The sequence below is a fragment of the Phyllostomus hastatus genome, unplaced genomic scaffold (genome assembly GCF_019186645.2).
Source record: "Phyllostomus hastatus isolate PE091 unplaced genomic scaffold, TTU_PhHast_1.1 phas_scaffold_39, whole genome shotgun sequence".
In the NCBI taxonomy this organism is placed as follows: Eukaryota; Metazoa; Chordata; class Mammalia; order Chiroptera; family Phyllostomidae; genus Phyllostomus; species Phyllostomus hastatus.
The window spans coordinates 13391552-13411613 of record NW_025334028.1 but is presented as its reverse complement, the minus strand read 5'-3'; the positions used below and the strand labels follow the sequence as shown (position 1 = coordinate 13411613).

The following is a 20062-nucleotide window of genomic DNA, read 5'->3' as shown; positions in this document are numbered from 1 at the left end:
CTCCCTTGTTTTCAGTTAGGACTGCTAAGGGTTCCATAAAGGTGGCTACCTGCTGGTCTCTGATACGACCCTGGGAAAACAATTTGCAAATACACCAAAGTACACAAATCAATATTACAATCACTAAACAACCAGCAGCTCCAAAAACCCAAATTCTCAAATTAATTCCATCAAACCATGTTTTAGGATTTAGCCAATTAATATTTTCATTAAGAGCTCGAAAAATGTCCTGTTTGGTTAAACATTGAATGTCCTGCAGCTGCTGATGTAACTCCAACTGCAATTTATCAATTTGTCCTTTTAAGTTAGTGGAGAAAGCTCCCCTCAAGCGATGTTGTATATCAGTCCAAGTATGTTGGCTGGAATTCCACTGTAGCGGTGTGACACACAGTCTGGAGAAACCAGGGTCACAGGTTAAGTGTTGACGAGTCACGAGAGCGTCCCTGGCGTTCGCCAATCCAGTCCAGTGCTGATTCAACTGCAGAAAGGCGGGTCAGGATCTCCTGATCTATTTGGGCCTGTTGGACTAATTCTAAAGTAGCATTGATTAAACAATAAGTGCAACCAGGTGTTAACAAACTGTCGGACTCGTAAGGAGGGACAATTTATTATTAAATGTTATAATGCCATTTGAATTCATTCATTTTCTGGTCATATTCTGGAGATAACAGATTTGGAAAGAGTTGGAAGGCACAATTAAATCATAACCACTATTAACGACTGGTCTTGTTAGATTTATGCAAAGAAACCTTATGTCATCATTCACTCCTTTAGAATGCCAAATTCTGGAGGGATCAGGTAGGGAGAAAAATATAAAGTGTGAAGGAAAATCCTTTTCCTTCTGATATCTACCAGGCTCCTTAAAACTTTCACTTCCACAGACCTTCTGCAACATTCACAAACTCTCTATTCTTTTTCATACACTTTCTGATATCCACCAAGATTGCATCTTCATGCCTTATACCTTCCATTACTAACACACACCACATAATTCTTTCTTAAAACGTTTACTTCCACAGACTTTCTGCAACATTCACAAACCTTCTAATCTTTCTTTCATACCTCTTCTGATATTCACCAAGATTGCATTTCCATGCCTTATACCTTCAATTATTAACTAACATCACATAACTTCTTTCCTAAAACATTTACTTTTCCATTTATCTTTACAGTTTCCCATTTACATTCCTAGAGTGTGAAGTTTCAACCTTCCCTGGAATCCTCAATTTCCTTTTCAGAGCAGATACAGAGCAAAATCCATCCTTCTCTGTGGGCGGGTGAAGGTGGGGGCCTCCGTGATCTGCTCACTCAATTTGCACACCGTTTCACTGTCAGAATCAGATTCCTCATCATCTAGCTCTGTTTTCTTTGCCCAAATGAACTCGAGAGAATCCCTGACAAGCCTCCAGGTTACAAAGGTGTGTACACCAATAGATATACCACTGTTTTGCAAAGATTTCAACCTTTCACCCACTTTTTCCCAAACATCAATGTCTAACGTCCCTCTATCAGGAAATGAAGGACAATATTTTCTTATAGATTGCAAAAGCTGAACCAGATGCTTTTCTTTCACCTTATATTTTGCTTCTTTAAGAACTTGTTGTAATATACGCAGAAAAGATTTCTGCCCTTTAGATAAGTTACAACCCATGTTTACCTTCCTTCCCCTTTTTTTTAAAGAAAAAGCTTACTTTTATTTACTTTTAATTGGCCAAAATAAATCACCTGATTACTTTTTTCAAGGCAAATCATTTGTTTTTCCAAACTTGAGAATTAAATTACTATTTACCCAATTATAGGCGGTCGCGAAGAGAGAAACGACCTAGAAAGGAAAGACCTACTTCCCTGAAAATTCAACGCATCCTACGACATGCCCGAGAGAGAGTACGGGGTCGTCGGCCCTTACCTGGGCTGTTAGTGCGCAAATCCACCCGAAGTTGATGCGTTGTCCACAGCGACGGCTCGTAGGCGCTGGTTCCAAGTGGTCTCGAACGGGGTCCCACCTCTGTGGTCCCGAATCGCTGCCCCACGTTGGGCGCCAGCTGTTGCGCGTGGGTCTCCGGCCAGCAGTGACCACGGAATGCTGTGGATGGCTCAACGATAAACATGCGAGAAAAAACACCACATGCACAGAGACAAGCTAGTTTCTGTGGGGAAGTAGGGACGAAATGGCCACCCCCCCTAGTGGGGAGCGCGCCGATTTACAGTCCATACCTGCTTTTATTGGGCTCATGCTGCATAATAATTTAGGTAAAGTACAGTACTCATTAGGGGAAGTAAGGAACCACAGAAAACAAAGAACTCTGCCGGTCTATTGAGTTGGGGGTCAAAGAGCTGTAAGACTGAGGAACAAACTAACTTCCTCCTAAGACCCTTCTCATTCAACTGAGAGCATTCTAAACAAAGAAGGTTTCACAGTAATTTACATGTTCTTTCTTAGGCCTGATCACCCCCGGGGAATCCGCACTTCTCAGTACCAAGCTGCACCACCCTGTCATTGTTTCAGGCTTAGGTGGAGCAAGGGAACTAAGGCAACCAAGAGATAAGGAGATTTTCTCCCAGACGCTGAGAACTCAGGCTATGTCAAAGCCGAGGAGCGAGGGTCCATCACCCGCTTTTGCTGCAGCCCCCCAAGTCCTTCTTTTGGTGGGGCCTCCCAAAGTGATCGTGCCTGTCTTAGGTCATTCCCCCCGTGGGGAATCTTACCCGTCTTTGGCTAACCGACCAAGCTTTTTGGGGCTCAGCAGCAGAAGCAGCATTCCTGCCAGGGAGATAAGCTTTTGTCTCCTTGCTGGCTTACGGTTCCAAGGGCGTTCCCTTAGCCTTAGCTAGGCGGGGGTTTCAGCTTCTGATACCAGTCAGGGCGGTTCCCAACAGTGGTTCAGCAAGAATTCCCTACCCTCTATGTCTCCTCTTAGTGGTTTTCCACCCATTGACCCCGCCTGCCCCCACACCGGAACCTGCTCCTTAGTTGTAAACCCCCACTGGTTCTTGCTGTGTTTGGAGTGAAGCCTGATCTTTGTCCCTTCCTGTGAGAGTCTTTTGTTTTTCAATTTTTAATTGAAATATACTTGACATGTAACATATAAATTTAAGATACATATCATATTAATTTGATATATTGTAATATAATTTCTGTTGTAGCTATAATTAGCACCTCTATAACATCACATAATTATCACTTCTTTTTAGTGGTTGGAATAATTCTAGTCTCTTAGCAAGTTTGGTGATTATAATACAATATTGTCTAATTTTATTATACTGCATTAGATATCCAGGACTTCTTGTTGCAAGTAAACATCATCTGTTCTATCTCCCCATGCATCCATCCCCCTGTGGCTACTATTTTACTGTTTTTATGAGTTTGAGGTTTTTAGATTCCACATATAAGTGATATTATACAGTATTAGTATTTGTTTGACTTATTTCACTTAGTATAATGTCCTCAGGGCCCACCAAGCTGTCACAAATGGCAGTATTTCCTTCCTTTCCATAGCTGAATAATATTCTATTGTGTGTATTTATAACATTTTTTATCCATTCATCTGTCGCTGGGCACTTAGGTTGGCTCTATATCATGGCTACTGTGAATAGTGCTGCACTGAACATGGGAGTTTATAGACCTCTTTGACATACTATTCAAAATGGTTAAAATATCTGATAAATTTCTCGTCAAAAAGAAATAAATATACCTTAGTACAACAGTTTATTATGAGAATATAAAGTCATGAAAATTTAACAGTAACCTAAATGCCAAAATGGAAGATTAAAGAATAAAGTCTGCCATAAAGTGAAATACTGAACATATTCACCTCCTGAGGCCATCTTGACACCTGACATAGTCTTTCTTACCATTCTAACAAATGTCACGATAATTTTTCTTTAACAAAGATCAATGCTGAAATATTAAAGTTTTTTAAAAAGCTAACACAAGGTGCTTAAAATATGCTAAGATGCTGTTTGTTCTAAATGCTAAATCTGCTTCTTACAGCCTCCCACTGAGGCAATCCTGTTACTGTTATCCTCAATTTATAGCTTCAGGTGGGGCTCTGAGAGGTTATCTGCCCAAGTACAGAAAAGCAAGGATACTCTAATCCAGGATTCTGGCCCCTGCTTCCATGTACTTAATTAAACACAATGCCAAATTGCCTTCAGAGGACAAAAAATTAGGTTGGGAATTCTACTCTATCAGTATTTTTAGATCAAAGCTCTCAAACTCAGCTGCCCACAGGAGGCCAGATAAGTCATGTGAAGGAGTGAAACAAAGGTGGGGCATGGGCCACCTGGATGGAGGGTCCTGCCATGAAGGGAAACAGTCCTTACCTGCGCCATCTAGTGTTGCTTCCTGGAAATGCATACGTTCCAAGTTTTTAAAGAGAAACGAGAGAAATCTGATTTTTATGAACATTCTCTTCTATTCAAAAAGGCAAAGAAAGAAAAGAAAGGGGAAGAGAAGAGAGGGAAGGGAAACCATGCAGGACACATTCATATACACACACACCCCACCTGGAGGAGGGATTCATCTGGATGTGGACCACCTGTTTGCAGCCTCTAAAAACTTAGAGGTTAAATCTTATTAATGGCCTCTGGTTGGTATTTTTTTACTCTGGTTGACTTTAAAGACATATTCTCACTCTAAACCACCAAGTAATTATACTTTTTAATATTTGATATGTCTAACCTATTGGAGGCTAAAGATTTCTGTTATTCACTTGGTGAGAGGAGGGGAAAAGTCTCAGGGTGGGGGCAAGGAAGTGGAGGCACTACTGTCTCAGGACTTAGGCAGTCTCTCCTGGGCGCATGGAGAGGCTGTGACAATTAAATTAGCAAGTATGTTACCCAGTGGTGTGGACTTCCTATCTATTCATAAGTCAAGAGATTTTTAATTACAGGTATTAGCCAAGCAATCTGGGCTTTTCTTTTTGATTCTTCAATCGGTGGGTAATGTAACCTCTTTTAACAAAGCAAACAGAGGAAGATGCCATTTCAAAGATAAATAGTACAATTAGCTCTCTGTGGGAAAGGGAAGTGCATGCAGGTACTAAGAACCCCTCATCTTCTTCTAAGTCTTTCAACTTCCAGTTGCTGAACTTTGAACATGAAAAACTTAGAGGCTAAATCTTATTAATGGCCTCTGGTTGGCATTTGAACTATTCAAAACTTATAGCCCTTTTAGCAAACCAGGTTTCTTGGCTCCAGGCATATGACATAGGAGGCATTCTGTATTCCTGGCTTTACGAGACCTTCCAGCTTTTGGTAGCAGGTGTCCAGTATACTTATTTTTAATTGTCTACACCACAGGTGGCAAACACAAGGGCCTCCACCTTGTTTGATCTGGCCTGGCACCTTGTTTCTACCCTCGACAGTGCCAAACTCCTTGCTCCTAGTGAAGGAGTAGTTACATTTACACAGCCCTAAAATCACATTCAGCCCTTTGAAGGCAACCTCGAGGCTGATGTGGTCCCTGGTGAAAATAAGTTTGACACCCCTGGTCTAAACCCAAATTACAGAAACGTAAAGTTTGATAATTAACATACAACAATTTTTTACTTCCAAACATAGCACTCTTTTTTATTGTGTTTTCATTTATATTTCATGCCATAGGTTTAAATTTCCTATTATTTTGAAGTTTGGTAGGGCATTAATAGTGGCCATTTTGGAGGGAAAAGGGATCAATTAATACCTTTTCATGCACAAGATCCTTCACTATGTCCTGTAAACAGAAAAGAATCAAAAGCTTGCCTCCTTCCCTCCTAGGGCTTGAAGTAGTTTTGGATAAATGAGCTATTTATACAAGGTACGACAATACAGAAACTGCATAAAAAGCATAATACAAAGGACACAGATGACCATAGCTGCAGGATTTTTAAGAGAGAGTCATTTTTTTTATGACTTGAAATTTTCAGAGACCTTCAGAAAGTAAATGGAGTTTAAGTGGGACCATGAAGAATGAATAAACTTTTTCAGGATGAGGAGGGCAGAGAGTGAGAGGAAAAGAATTAGAAAGACAGTTATAAAAGAAGGAGAATGTGAATACAACAGAGAATTCCAGTAAGGAAGAGAAGGAATGCATACCTGGGGAAGTGGTCTGAATGAGCAGAACGTCATCAAAACCAAAGATGGGAAACTATTCAAACCAATTATCATTAATAATGAAATTAGAGGGAAAAGCTGACTTGGGGGAGAAAATAAGTTGGATTCATTGTGATATTTCATGTGACTGTAGATCAGCCAAATAACATTGAACCAAAAGATAAAACTATGTATTTTCAAAATCTGGGCCCAACCAAATTTGCCTTTACCTTATTTTGACCCTTTATTGCCTGAGTTAAGACTGTGCTATTTGATTTCTTATCCATCCCATGCAAATACGTAAGATCCTTACATGGAAAAAGAAGGGTCCTTTGAAATTATATATTTCATTTTGCCAATAAGTTAGTTAAGGGTCCAGAAAGATTAAATGATTAGCATGAGGTCACAGTGTCTATGAGAAATAGAGGTAATACCAAAACACAGTCATTCACTGATTTTTTCTCTTAAAAATGTTTATACATAAAGGCACAGAAATAAATTTTTAGATACGCTTTTTTAAACTCAGTATTTTCCCAACTTTGGGTCCCTCCATGCCTCTTTCCCTGTCTCCAACTCATCACACTCCCTCCATTTAATACCTAATATGTCTTCTTCCAAATATTTTTAGAATTTATATAATCATATACAAACATGTCTGTACACACACACAACATATACATATGTAATGTTTTAAGTCATTGCTTTAAAAAATAAAAACATATATACTCTTTTCTGTACCTTGCTTTTCTCATTTAACCACTCCTTGGGGAAATCTCTCTCAAGGGAAAAGTTACACCCTAATGAATGGTTTCCTTTAATGGTTGCATAATGCTCTACAATAGAGATATGTCATGATTTTTTCTACCATTTCCCTATTCATGGAGATCAGTTTGTTTTCGGTTTGTGCTTCTACAAATAGTATCTCAATAAACATAGATATATACATATATATATATATATATATATATATGAGGATGTGTGTGTATATATATTTTCTGGTATGTCTTTTCTACTTGGGATCACGGGGTCAAGAATATGTGTATTTTTAGTTTTAAAAACTGAACTGCTTCACTGGGAGAAAGCTATAACAACACATATTTATACCTACAATTTGTAAAAATGCTTTCTTTAGCTAGGTCTCCCCAGGCTATAATGTTAGGACTTTAAAAAGTTTTTCCAAGTGCAATTGGTTATAAAGTAAAATCTAATTGTTACATGTTTGCATTTCTTTGACTACAAATGAATTTGAACATCTTTTATAAGTTTATAGAGTATGTTGATTCCTATCTTGCAGATTGCATTTTCATGTTCTTTATCCATTTTTGCAATGAGACATTTTGTCTCCTTGTACATTTTTAAAAGCTTCTGCTGTGTTATATTTTTGCTTCTCTTCTAAAGTTGCAAACTTTTTTCCCAAACCTATTGTTTTTGTGTATAGTATCTTTTGCCATGTAAGATTTTAAATTTTATTTAGACATACATGGTTACGTTTTTCTTACAGTTTCTCTATTTTCTACCTTTCCAAAGGAAGCTTACCCTCCCTGCCCCTATATTATATGTATGGTTCCTAGGTTCTCTTACAGATGTTATTTATTTATTTATGTATCTTTTTGTTTTCTATTTATTTATATTTTAACCTCTAATCCATCTAAATCCATCTAGGGTTTATATTTGGAATTAGTGTAGGATAAAGATTTCATTTTCTTCCAAATGAATAAACAGTTTGCCAGTCCTTTACATTAAGTAATCCATCCTTTTGCCACTAAATTGAAATGCCTCTCCTGTTACATATCAAATACTCATTTATATGTGGATCTATTTCTCAATATTCTATTTCACATGTCTATTTAGGCCTATTTTAATGCTTATTGATTTGATCACAGTAGCTTTACAGGATTTTCTGAATCTGGTTAATCAGATTACACAAATGACTTGTAAGGTAGTTATGAATGCTTAGGTAAACAATTAAAAACCTATTTGCCGGACAGCAGTGAGATGCAAAAAGAAGCTGATATATCAAAATAATACCTGTATACTTAAAATATTTTTCCAAAACTTACTTTCCAAGATCTCTATATTTTTAAATGAACAAATTTGGGGAGAAAAGATTTAATGCGTTTGTGAGATCTACAAATGACAGGTGTGTTTTCCATTGTTAAATGCTGTACCGTATTAATGCTGCTGTTTCCTTGACTCGCAGATCGGTCCTTCGGAGGAATCACCCATCCCTGACTGTGTCTTTGCTCTGAGCTCCGACAGCTTCCCAGTGGTAGCACTGCTCAGCGGAGTGCTCTGAGGTTTCCTGACGAGAAATTCCATGGGGACTGTACCTGACCCTCTAAGATCAGCTAAAACTTCCCTGATCACAGCTTCTGGAAAAGAAGAGGGTCTAGGAGAGGTGCAGGCTGCCTCACCTCAACTGCAACCAGCCCTCCTGTGTAAGAACACCAATGGCCTTCCCAGCAAGCCTACGGAACCCGACCTCAGTCCCAGAGCAGCTTCTGGGGCCCTGATGCAGGCCTGTGAGCATGAGACCACCCAGCCAAACATGTCTTCTCCTGGCATCTTCAATGAGGTAGAGAAAGCATCTTCCACACTCAACTCCCCTGGCAATACCCAGCTGCCAGGAAACAGCAAGCCCACAGCAACAGCCCCATGTTCTACAGAAGTTAAAGATCTTATACACGCAGCATTTACAATGCCAGCCAGTCAGCACACCCACCAGGTCATCCCAGGTGAGCAGCCCAATGCCAGCGCCCCATCAGGATCTGAAGATACACTGGGGAAATCACAGAGAACCTTGGATGGGGAGCAGCCTGAGAAGTCAAGGTGTCCTGTGGGAGGCACTTGTAGCAGCAGCAAAGATCAAGAGCCCTGTGATTTTCCCCCTCAAGAACCAATCCAGAGAATGGTACAAACTGCAAATCCAGCAGCCAGCGTGTTCAGTCATGCTTCCTCTCCTATAGGCGGGCCTAAAGGGGAAAGTCAGGGAGCCATTTACGACTCTTCCCAGACAAGGTCCTGGGAATCTCCAAGAGGAGATGGATGTTCATGGAACAAACAACCCTCTGCCACCACCTCAGACACCCAGGCCTTGACTTCTGTGGCACCTCAACCAACCCACCTCACTAGCAAAGATTCAACGTTTCCTCTAGATTCAGAGAAGATGCCTCCACCAGCACAGCATCTGGTGTCAAGGTTCAAAGAAGCAAGTACGATGACCAACCAAGCTGAAGATGAGATCAAAGAAGTTCCCAACAGGGCTCAGCAAGATGCTGAGGTGCAGGCAGTGGTGAGTGTCGAGAGCAGATCCGTCTCCACCAGCCCCAGCATCCTCTCTGCATTCTTAAAGGAAACACCTGCTCCTGAGTGTTTGGAACAAGAGCAGCTGCAGGTCATTTGCCACAGCAGCGGGAGCAACACATTGGAGCTGTCAGTCAACATCCTAGGCCCCCAGGAGTCGGGGCAGCACTTTGGCATTATGCCAGAGGTGCACATCCAGGCAGCCACAGCTGTTTCCACAGCTTTCCAAAAGGATAGTAAATTGGTGAGCCTACCAGGTGAGGTCCTCAATACCTCAGCAATCACTGTGGCATCCAGTAATGCTCAGGATACCTGCATAGAAGATGGGAGGTCAACAGGAATGACCCCAGCGAGGGCAGAGCCCACCTCTAAACAGCTTTCAGGTACTAATTCTAGCTCCCTGAAAGCTAGCCTTATTGACCAGATTTCTATCCATGCAGGAAATCAAGATGAAACCAGTCATGGATTTGGAAAATTTGAAACTAAGTCATCTGAGCTTGTCAGGAAAACCACAAATGATCACAAAACAGCCCCAGATTGCAAACTCTCTGACTCCTGCGGCCCTGCCATCAAAACTGAGCAGTTAGGAAGCTCGGATCCCACTAATAAAGGAGATGCAAGAGAGAAGAAGCCTGCATCTCTTCAGATAGCAAAACAACCAGAATCTAGGGGCTCGGGTATTTTAGATGGGAAGGCAGAGGCAGACAACAAAACCCTACTGCTCAATCCTAAATCTCAAGAAAGTGAAGGCGCAGAGTCAGCTGCGCATCCCACGCCCTCCCCAGTTAGAAATAACCAGGAGGGCACCCTAGAAGAAAATAGACAGACCAAGACAGCCACCAGCCTGAGCCTGCCGTCTGATTCCATGGGTGACTCGAGTCCTAGCTCGGGCAAGAGGACCCCTTCTCGCTCAGTCAAAGCCAGCCCACGTCGGGGCAGCCGGGTCAGCGAGTTTCTCAAGGAGCAAAAGTTAAACGTGACAGCGGCTGCCGCGCAGGTGGGCCTCACTCCGGGAGAGAAGAAGAAGCAGCTTAGCGCTGACTCCAAGCTGCACTTGAAACAGTCCAAGCGCGTCAGAGACGTGGTGTGGGACGAGCAGGGCATGACCTGGGAGGTATACGGCGCTTCCCTGGACCCGGAGTCCCTGGGTGTCGCCATCCAGAACCATTTACAGAGACAAATCCGGGAACACGAGAAATCAGCCAAAGCGCAGAGCAGCCAGACCCGGAGATCCATTTCCTCAGATACTTCTTCAAATAAAAAGCTCAAAGGCAGGCAGCACAGCGTTCTCCAGTCCATGCTGCAGAACTTCCGACGCCCCAACTGCTGCGTGCGTCCTGCTCCTTCCGCGGTGTTAGACTGAAAGGGAATGAGTGTGGGAACCCTCCAAGGCGCTGAGGGTCATCATAAGTGTCCGTCTATGTCAAGGCTTACTTAGCTTTTTCCTAAAAGACCCAGAAAAGAAAGCGAGTATTAATTATAGGAAATTACTGTTAAGAATTGTTGGGCCCTTTGATTAGAGATTCATAAACTAAAATATCATTTTGATGTGACAGAAAGAACAAGAGAAAAGCAAGCTTCACTGAAATTTTATGACCTTAATTAAGAGGAAATAGATTCACTGGATTTTTTTTAATATGCTGTTGCTTATAAAATCAGCAGTATCGTTATACATGTGTCATTTTGCAGTACTGGCTCAATTTATCACACTATGGTATTTCCATCACAACCCTTGCTTTGTGTTAAAAATACCAAAAACACTATTAGCAAAACTGCTGGCTGTACTTCCTAGTCCTACCGCAATAAGAATGCTGTTACCACACAAAATTTAAGTAGCTGATAAGAACTATGATGTAAACAATTGAAACAAATTTGACTCATTCCTAGGCCAGATGACATTAAGTAAAAGCATTTAAATCCATAAAATACCAAATATGAATTTATATTTATAAGCATCTACAGAAAATCATTTTTATAAACCTTGTTATTCCTCTAAATAAATTTAAGAAAGTTATATTAGGGAAATTAGCTATGCTGTTGAATATTAACACTGCCCACATAAAACATGAATTGACAGAGAGAGATTTTCCCGCACTGAAGGCACGAGGCATCTCTGTGATTCTGACCAGATTAAATTCATAATTCCTGACCCTAGAGGAAGCACATGTCACCGAATTCTTGAAAAGAGTCATCAAGTTATTGGTAATACTAAAGTTTATGTTGTACAGGTGTTCTCCAAAACATTCTACTGGCAGTATTAACTGACAGATGCTCTTCCTTCTGTGTTAAAGAAAGGAAAGTTTCCTGAGTAACAAAAACAATATGTTTAATTTAGACTCCTGTAAACAGGATGCAGTTTGTGTTTTTCTTTTGATTTGGTTCAGTGGCTTCTAATAGAAAATGTAGTCAACAGCAAATAGAACACAAGCTTCCTTACAGTTTTTGTAAGTTAGATTAGTACCATGTAAATGTTTAGGTTTTTAACCTTTAGCAAAAAGGTAACCTCTGCAAACTTACTGACTTTAAGAGAAATACCACCATATCTCATCCTTCAAACCCAGTAAAAGAGAGGCCTTTACTAAAACACAGTTTGAGCTTTGGTCCTTGAGAACATAGGCACCTGTCTGAGCTCAGCCCTCACATGTCTGCAGAAATCGACCCTGTCCATAGGACCCACAAGTGTCTTGCAAGGGCACTGGGGTAGGATGACCAGCAGTGGCTTGAGAATTGGCGTAGTGTGAAAGAGGGGAATGAGCTAGGGCCCAGGAAAGCCTTCCCCTCCTGGATTCGTTGTAGGGAGAACACTGCTCACCACCTTGCACTCAGAAAATCAGATTGCCTTCTCTAAACTCATTCCCCTAGATGAGACAGATGGCCATGTAGCCTCTCTCCCGGAGACTCATAAATGCCATTTTTACATGAAAATGGGAAATTTCTGTTCCGGCTTTTTTTTTCTATTTTAATTCTCTTTTGCAGATGCTGAACACATGGGGGGAAATCATACCTGAACTTTACCACCACAAGCTACACGGGGCAAACCTAAATAAATTAGAAATAGCCATTGATTTCCTTCAAAGCGATTGGCCTGTTCATTAGAGCTACCTGAGTTGGCCATGGTCACAGCATTCTCAGAGCCTGGGAAGGGTGCTTAGCAGTGGTTCTACTGGAGCTTATGATGAATTTTCCAGTGATACATCTTTCAGTTTCTCACCAATTGGCCTCTGTTAAGAATGCTGTCTAAAGTAAAAATTACCATCAAATTAGAAATCAAATTACTATTAATGATTAGAGATTTGGTCTAAACCTCTCTTTTGGCCTTAAATATCCATTTATAGTAATGTTCATTTCACTTCCTTCAGAAACGCCTTTTCCAGGATGTAATCTCACTCGCTGGCTGTGCTCCCTCACGCGTTGGCATACGCGCTGTGTGCACACAGAGAACACCCTGTGTACACAGCGGCAGCTGTCAACAGTACCCACTCAAGCTGGGTGGGCCCCAGGTGATCCTCTGCTGCGAAGTAGCTAGAACAGGCTGTTCCTGCATTAAAATAAGAGAAAAGGAAGAATTTAGCATCTGGTAATATTTATTTTCATGAGTTACTTGTAGTACTCACATGATTTATAAATAGTTAAATGAGGCAAAGGCCTAAAAGAGTCGTAGGCATCTGTTGCACATTAAATGAATTTAAAATTAAATTAATTAAAACTAAATTTCATGTTTTAGTTTTCCCTCTCATAGTAAAATTTAATGTTTGAGGTGGTAAATTTAAATGGGGTTTGTTTGTTTGGTTGGTTGGGTTTTTTTTTGGCGGGGGTGCTGGAACTAACCTTTACTTCTTAATTTTTTAATTTTTACTTCTGCAATGCTCTAGAGATTGTCACAAAATATTACAAAAGCTCTCTCATTTTGTTTCTTATTGGATCTTATAGAAGAAAGGCTTTTAAAAACAGTTACAGAAATAGATTCTAAAATGGATAAGATAGGAGCCTGTTCAAGACAACCATGGTTTTACATCACAATTCCCTAAGTACTCTCATAAAACACCTGGATTTGAAAATCCACCCCCACTTTGCTCCATGACACAGTGCAGACATTCAGGACACGATTCAGGACGCCTTAGGCTCTCTCAGGTGGGGCTGCAAAACAGTGTCAGTGACGGGCTCTTCAAACTTGTTCGGCTATCCTCCTGCATGGTACACATTGGGTTGAAAGTTGTCTGTTTTTGTCCTTAAATTATTTTGGGTATGTTTTAGTTCTTTTTAGTGCATTTTAGTTGTTGAAATAAATGAAGGAAATGTTTCGTTAATTAAATAAATATTAAATATTAACTATAAAAGGGAGATGAGTTAGAACATAGTGTCTGGAAGATAATAAAACATTCAAAATGTTAAGATACTGTCCAGCTTACCCAGTGAATACTAGAATTTTTAATTTAAATATTGATTTTTCTATTTTTATGATGACAAGAAAATGTTATCCCTTCAGCTGTCACATGTTTATCTTCAGTGCTTTTCTAAGTATGTCTTTCTGGATTATTGGGTTTAATGCAAACACCAGCTACTATACATACAGTAAGATCCTAGTTAACCTCTGTGTGTTTTGGACCAGTGGCATAAGTTGAACATTTTGTTAGGTCAAAATTAACTAGAAACCTTTTCGTTTGTGTCTAAAATGAAATAGTAATAAAATATATGACTATGATTTCCTACTTTGACAAATTCAGCCATATTGAATATTATTTGATTTTTATGGTGTTTAATCTTTAGTATTACCCAATACTCATTATTTCAGATACCAGTGTTCTCCATGCTATAGGTTAAATATTGAAATTTAAATAAATTGGATTGAATATGCATGTGTAACATATACCTGAGAGCTTGAATTTTGGAACCAAATCATTAATAGGGTTAAGCTTGACATCTTAAAATAGAAAGCAGAAGAGGAGTCCCTATCATTCTGGGAATACTTGTACATACCACGTGAAGAATATACTATGATGTGACTTTAAAATTTGTTTACAGAAAATATGTGTGAGTATGCTATTAATGTAAATTGTTGGATCTTTGCTGTATCCACTCTGTTACTGTTTTACTGCCTAAATGTAAGAAATTGTCTTCACTTCCTCCAACATATTGTGCAAGTATTTTTAAATTTGTCCATTTCTAGTACCATATAATTCACTATATCTCTGGTCTACTTTTTAAGAATCAGTATAAAGAAAAACAGTGCATTAGAATAAGGTTCAAATATATATGAATATGTTTTTACCAAAAATTGGGCACTTGCAGTCTTCTGGAGGCCTCTACCTGCCTGATTTACTAAACATCTACAATGCTGCCATGGAGAAGATGCTGCCCACTCTCTCCTGCTTTGTCCTAAATGGTATTTGAGAGATGAGGCCTGTGAATTTCCCTTTGTGATAAAAATACAGTGAACTCAGCAACATATCGGATAAATGAGTTGACCATCTTGGCCCCACCCTTGTTTTGTCTATTCAGTAAATCAGAAGTATTTATGAAAAAGATTTTACTATGTTATAATCATTTATGAGCATTTGTTTCTTGTAAGCAATGTTCCTTGTGCTTGGCCACTTTGGTTGAATCTCTCCAACTGTCAGTCAGCTGCTGCCACTTGGCATGTAACAAGTGATACGCCGAATCTCCTGTCCCTCCTTCTGAAACTGGCTGAGTAATTATAAATGTCATCTGTGCAGACACATAAACTTAAGGATGTCTACAAAATTTTAGACATTTTTGCAAAAGGGTAAAAAATAGTCTTGTAAATATTGAAACAGATTTCCATGAACTTTATCCCAGTCCTGGAAAAAAATTCTCCTTGGCTACAGAAATCAAATAAACTTGATTTGCAGTGACCAAGGACATAAATGAAATGGATGAAGGTGGAAAAATTCTGTCTCACAAGTAATCAGTGACATCTGTCAGAGGTCATTACAACTACTTTCAACTGTGAACATTCACCAGCTAACCTACTCACTTGCCACAACCAGATAACCTCTCTGAGTAAATCCAATACATCTGTATATGTATGTCAATAGAATAACAAACTATCCTGAAAAATTACTGTTGGGTCTTAGGTAATCACGGTGATGATAATTTTAAAGGACATTTAAGTAACCATGGGCCTTGGTAAAATGACTGTGGAGGCCAGAATGGTGCAACAAGATGTTATTTACAAATTTTGGGGTGGGGGGGTTGTTTTGTTTTGTTTAAGTTCCAGCTATCTCAGATAGTAATCACCAGAATAAAGACTGTTGAATATGAAATCAAAGCCAAGCAATAATGTGCCAAAAGAGGCAGTTATACCAGCAAGTGCATCTACTATGGGCACACCATTGCATAATTATGGTCTGCTCCATGAACACTGACTGGAACCCACAGGTTAAAATAAGTAAAGGCATCATTTCTCCTTCTTTGCTGGAAAAGCTTGTTTACAAGCTTCATAGAGATGCTCAGCACTAGTGAGCATTATTAGGGATGTGGCTAACAGCCAAGACAGAAAAGGAGTCCAAAATCTCACTAGCTTAACACTCGAGACAGCTCCAACCAGAAAGTTTGTTGAACTGGAGAAGTTAAACATATGGCCATTACTCTTCCTGGACGCTTGCATGTAGAAAAGCAATGAAATCTGCCTGGAGGATTACCAGCCTCAGCCATGAAAAAGTGGATTCCCAAATGTAAAATAACTAAAACATGAGTACTTGTAGCAAAAGAGGCCTCATAAAATGCCTTACAGAAAGAAAATGATGCTCTAGATGGGCATTCCTAAACACCAATTCTTCATCAAGTATCTTTTCGGGTTCAAACTCAAAGTCTACTGGCTGCAAAACAGTAGGAATAAAAGTCACATAATCTGCACTTCAGAAAAAGGTACTGATGATCATCCAGCATGCTAATTATTATGGTGAGAGATACCCAAGTAATGTAAGTGTGTTAAAGAGAATTAAATGGGAGAGAAATGCCAACTTCTTTTTTTATTTCTTAAGATGTGGGAATGTCATCCACTTATTTCTGGGGTGAAAATTGTAGCTTGCTTTTTGACATTGCTGTTAGCATTACTATTTGTTACTTTAAAAATTAAATTGTCTATTCTTCAGAAAAACTTATAAGCAGTTACACAATTTTTTTCTGATTCATATCACTGCTTTTAATATTATATAAAGGCTATGTACAGAGCAAACTATATTGAATGTGTAGAAGAGCTTGCCCAGGTTTATCAGTATCTTTTAACGACTTTAGATTAGATTCCCTAACATTCATTTTAACTGCATCTTTGAGGAAACTATTTTTTATATTGTTTTCCATCATATCTTAAAATGATGTTGGTAAACCAGGAGATTGCAGTATTGTAGTCATGCTCCTGAATCCCTAGAGGAGAAGGGAGACTAATTCTTGTTTTAAGGGCATCTTGAAATATCTTTACTGAGGTTAAGAAAGGTCAATGGGGCCTGAAAACTCAAGAAAGAAATATTCTAACAATTACGAAATTTCTAAATGTATTTATCTCTGCTGTAGTACTATGTTGTGAACAATATGTTGTGCATAATACTGTAGCTGGTTGTGGTATGTCAATACATTCTGTGTGTACAGTCTGTGAGTGGTTGGTTTTCTATTTTTATGTGTAGAAAAATAACATGCTGTATTCCATTTTAAGGCCAAGTTCTGTCATAAAGGCACATGTACAAAAGTGAATAAAGCCAGAAAAAGTGTGCATGTGTATTCAGTAACAGTCCTTTTCTTTTTGAAGGTCAGAAAGGGCTGTTGGGTTTTTTTAATCCTCTTCAAGAGTAGATAACTTAATTATCACAAAGGCTGAATATAGTAATCTGTACATTGGCATGTTACTAAATATGCCAGGGCTAATTAACCATGCCATTAGTCACAGGTAAGGTCAGTTCTTTGACCACTGGGATGATTTACATTCCTCACACATCTTCTCTGTATTAAGTGTGTGACTAGGATGTACATACTATGGGTGTGATTGTGTACATACCTCGTATGAATTTTCTCAATCCTCAAAGCAACTATAGGAAAGCAGGAAGAAGAAACAGTTATTCAAAAGCCTCAAAAGGGCTAATCAATGTGTATTTTCATTTTCTACACATAAAAATGTACACATAACATACTGTAAATAGCTTATCCACATATACATGCACACAAATGCATTTTATTCATACTGGTATATTTAAGTAAATCATAAGACAACCAATCAAAAACTGCATTTTTCTATGACTGTTCTGCTTCACACATATTAGTATTGGGTCAGAGGCTCTCCATTAAATGGTGTTATTCCCTGGTAGCTGATTTGAAAAATCAGGAAGTCTTGGCTGGTCCACAAAGATCATAGTTAGCATCTTACTGGAGCACATACTGTACCCAAATGGTTAATGTTTCTTTAAGCACCTAATTTTATATGTAAAAATGACAAACACTGAAGAAACCAATTAGGTTTTGTAGATCCTATTTGTACATTTATTAGTGTGTTTATTTGCACAGGCTGATAAAAGCCCTATATTTTTTAGAGGTATATCCCTAAATTTCAAGAACATTTAATCACATGAAATGAAAAATGATTGTAGACATTTTTCTCTTGAGATCAGCAAAACAGTGTTTAGCCATACCAAAGAGAAATCTAGAGTAAAAAACTTGCTTTAATTACAGATGATGTTGGTAGGATAATGGAATATAAGCAAATATGAGTACCTTAGGTGGACTCAAATAAACTACTATTATTGACAACAGGTGATACCGTGTGGACTCAATAACAAGATCAGAGTCATTAGCCAGCAAAAGATCGACACTGGACAACATTTTTCAACTTATCATGATTTCAATCTGCGAATTGATATTGTTTGAGTTTTTCTCATTTCTTCTGAAAGGAAATGCACTATTAGAATTAAGTCTGATCTGGTTCCTAACCTAATATGATTTGACCCCAATTCCTTGACACAAACATATGTTGGCTGGTTATTAGGTTGAAGATATGAATGGAAATACCAGAATTTCCCATTAATAGGGAATTCTGTATGGTAAAGTGCAAATATAACCACTTCTCAGTAGAAAGTTTATGATACTATTTAATATATATTCATGTTTTAGAGAATGAATGGGCCATCTTTATGTCTTCGATAAAAATGAAAGGTTAACCAACCACAGGAACACTACAGTTAACAATCATAGCTGACCATGTCTTTTAACTACAAACACATACTTGTTTATAAGGCAGCATACCTGAAATCTTGATGTTTGTCAATATTTACTGTTGCTTACAAAATAAATTTATATAATTATTTTGCACAATGTGTGTTAACTTAAGTCTCCCCCCCAGAAAGTTATAGCTGTCAATGTGAGAGTCACTTATCTTTGTAAATACTCAGCAGAGAAAGACAAAAAGTGTAGTGGAACTTAAATTACTGAAGAAATAGTAATACCACAATGAAGTTCCATTTATGAATATATCAATATTAGAATGTAAAATTATGTCTTCACAATGTCTACATACAATGGTCATAAAATGGTTTATTCAAGAAAGTCCCCAATCTTCCAGAAATTGACCTACCAATTAAATTCTATTTCCTAGAAAATAGATGAAATGTTATGATTTATATAAGGATAGATCAAGACTTTGGAATTATATGGATGAATGAACAAAATTCAATTATGCTTTACCCTTGAAAAAATTTTAAACATGATTTTTGCATTTCACTTTCATAATAAACATAATATAGATTAAAAATTTGTCTTTGTTTTTTGTTGTTATTGTTATTGCTTTTGCCATTGTTGTAATTGTTCTTTTAGCTCTAGATGTTTAGAATCAGTTGATTTTCAGGGTGGCACATTTCTGCTAGGAATCTGCAGTGGAGCTGATAGTATTTTACAATGAAAGTAGAACTTCCAAAGAAGTAACAGTACCTGTAGGTCATCAGAAACAATGGTTTTTCCTGCTCTTGATGGCAGAGCAGTGTGCATGTGTGTTTGTGTACATGCTTCTGCTCTTGCTTGGTGAGAGTGATGAGAGCTTGGTGTGCATGAAAAATACAGGAAGGCATGAGGGGATGGGGCCATCAGCTCTTGTGGGGCATGAACCACCTATATTCCAGCTTACATTGTCCCATGTCTGGGCTTAGCTGCCTCTTTTCCAGGAACATTTAGGTGTGTGCAGTGGAGTTCCAGCCTGTCTGCCTACTCCTGGGTGAAGTCAGGATCCTGCAGTCAAGATTCCAGGAGATAGAAAGTCCCGTCTTCTAATACCGCTTAACCACTAGTAAAACTAATTCCATAAACTGGATTTCTTTTTGCCTCCTTGAATCTGACTTCAATTCATCAAGGTATTATAGAGTAGGAAGGGTACAAGATTTATGAACCTTAAATCTCAAAAAATGATTTAATGAACTTTCAAAGGGGTTTCTTTTTTTCTTTTTTTTCCTTTTAATCATTGTTCAAGTACAGTTTTCTCCCTTTTACTCCCAATCCAGCCCACCCACCCAAAGAGGTTTCAAAACTTCCAAGGGCCATACTGTCCCTCAGCTACCCTATATGTACAAATGTACACTGTTTTGAACTAAAATGGTATCCTAAGTGCTGCCATTATGTAACTTGTATACTTAGACATTCATTCTTGGCAGAATCAAACCTCATGTATTTCCAAGGGTATAAATGCCATTCATGG

General features: G+C 38.8%; 1 protein-coding gene across 3 annotated transcripts in view; it reads left to right on the top strand.

Moving 5' to 3' along the window:
* Positions 1–19106, top strand: part of GPRIN3 (GPRIN family member 3) — a 71925-nt gene extending 52819 nt beyond the window's left edge. For all 3 annotated transcript variants that reach the window (XM_045820179.1, XM_045820178.1, XM_045820177.1), the window contains one exon: positions 8273–19106. In XM_045820179.1, coding sequence (XP_045676135.1) covers positions 8390–10738 — 2349 coding nt within the window. In that variant the 5' untranslated portion in view covers positions 8273–8389 and the 3' untranslated portion in view covers positions 10739–19106. The remainder of the gene's footprint in view (positions 1–8272) is intronic.
* The last annotated feature ends 956 nt before the right edge of the window (positions 19107–20062 follow it).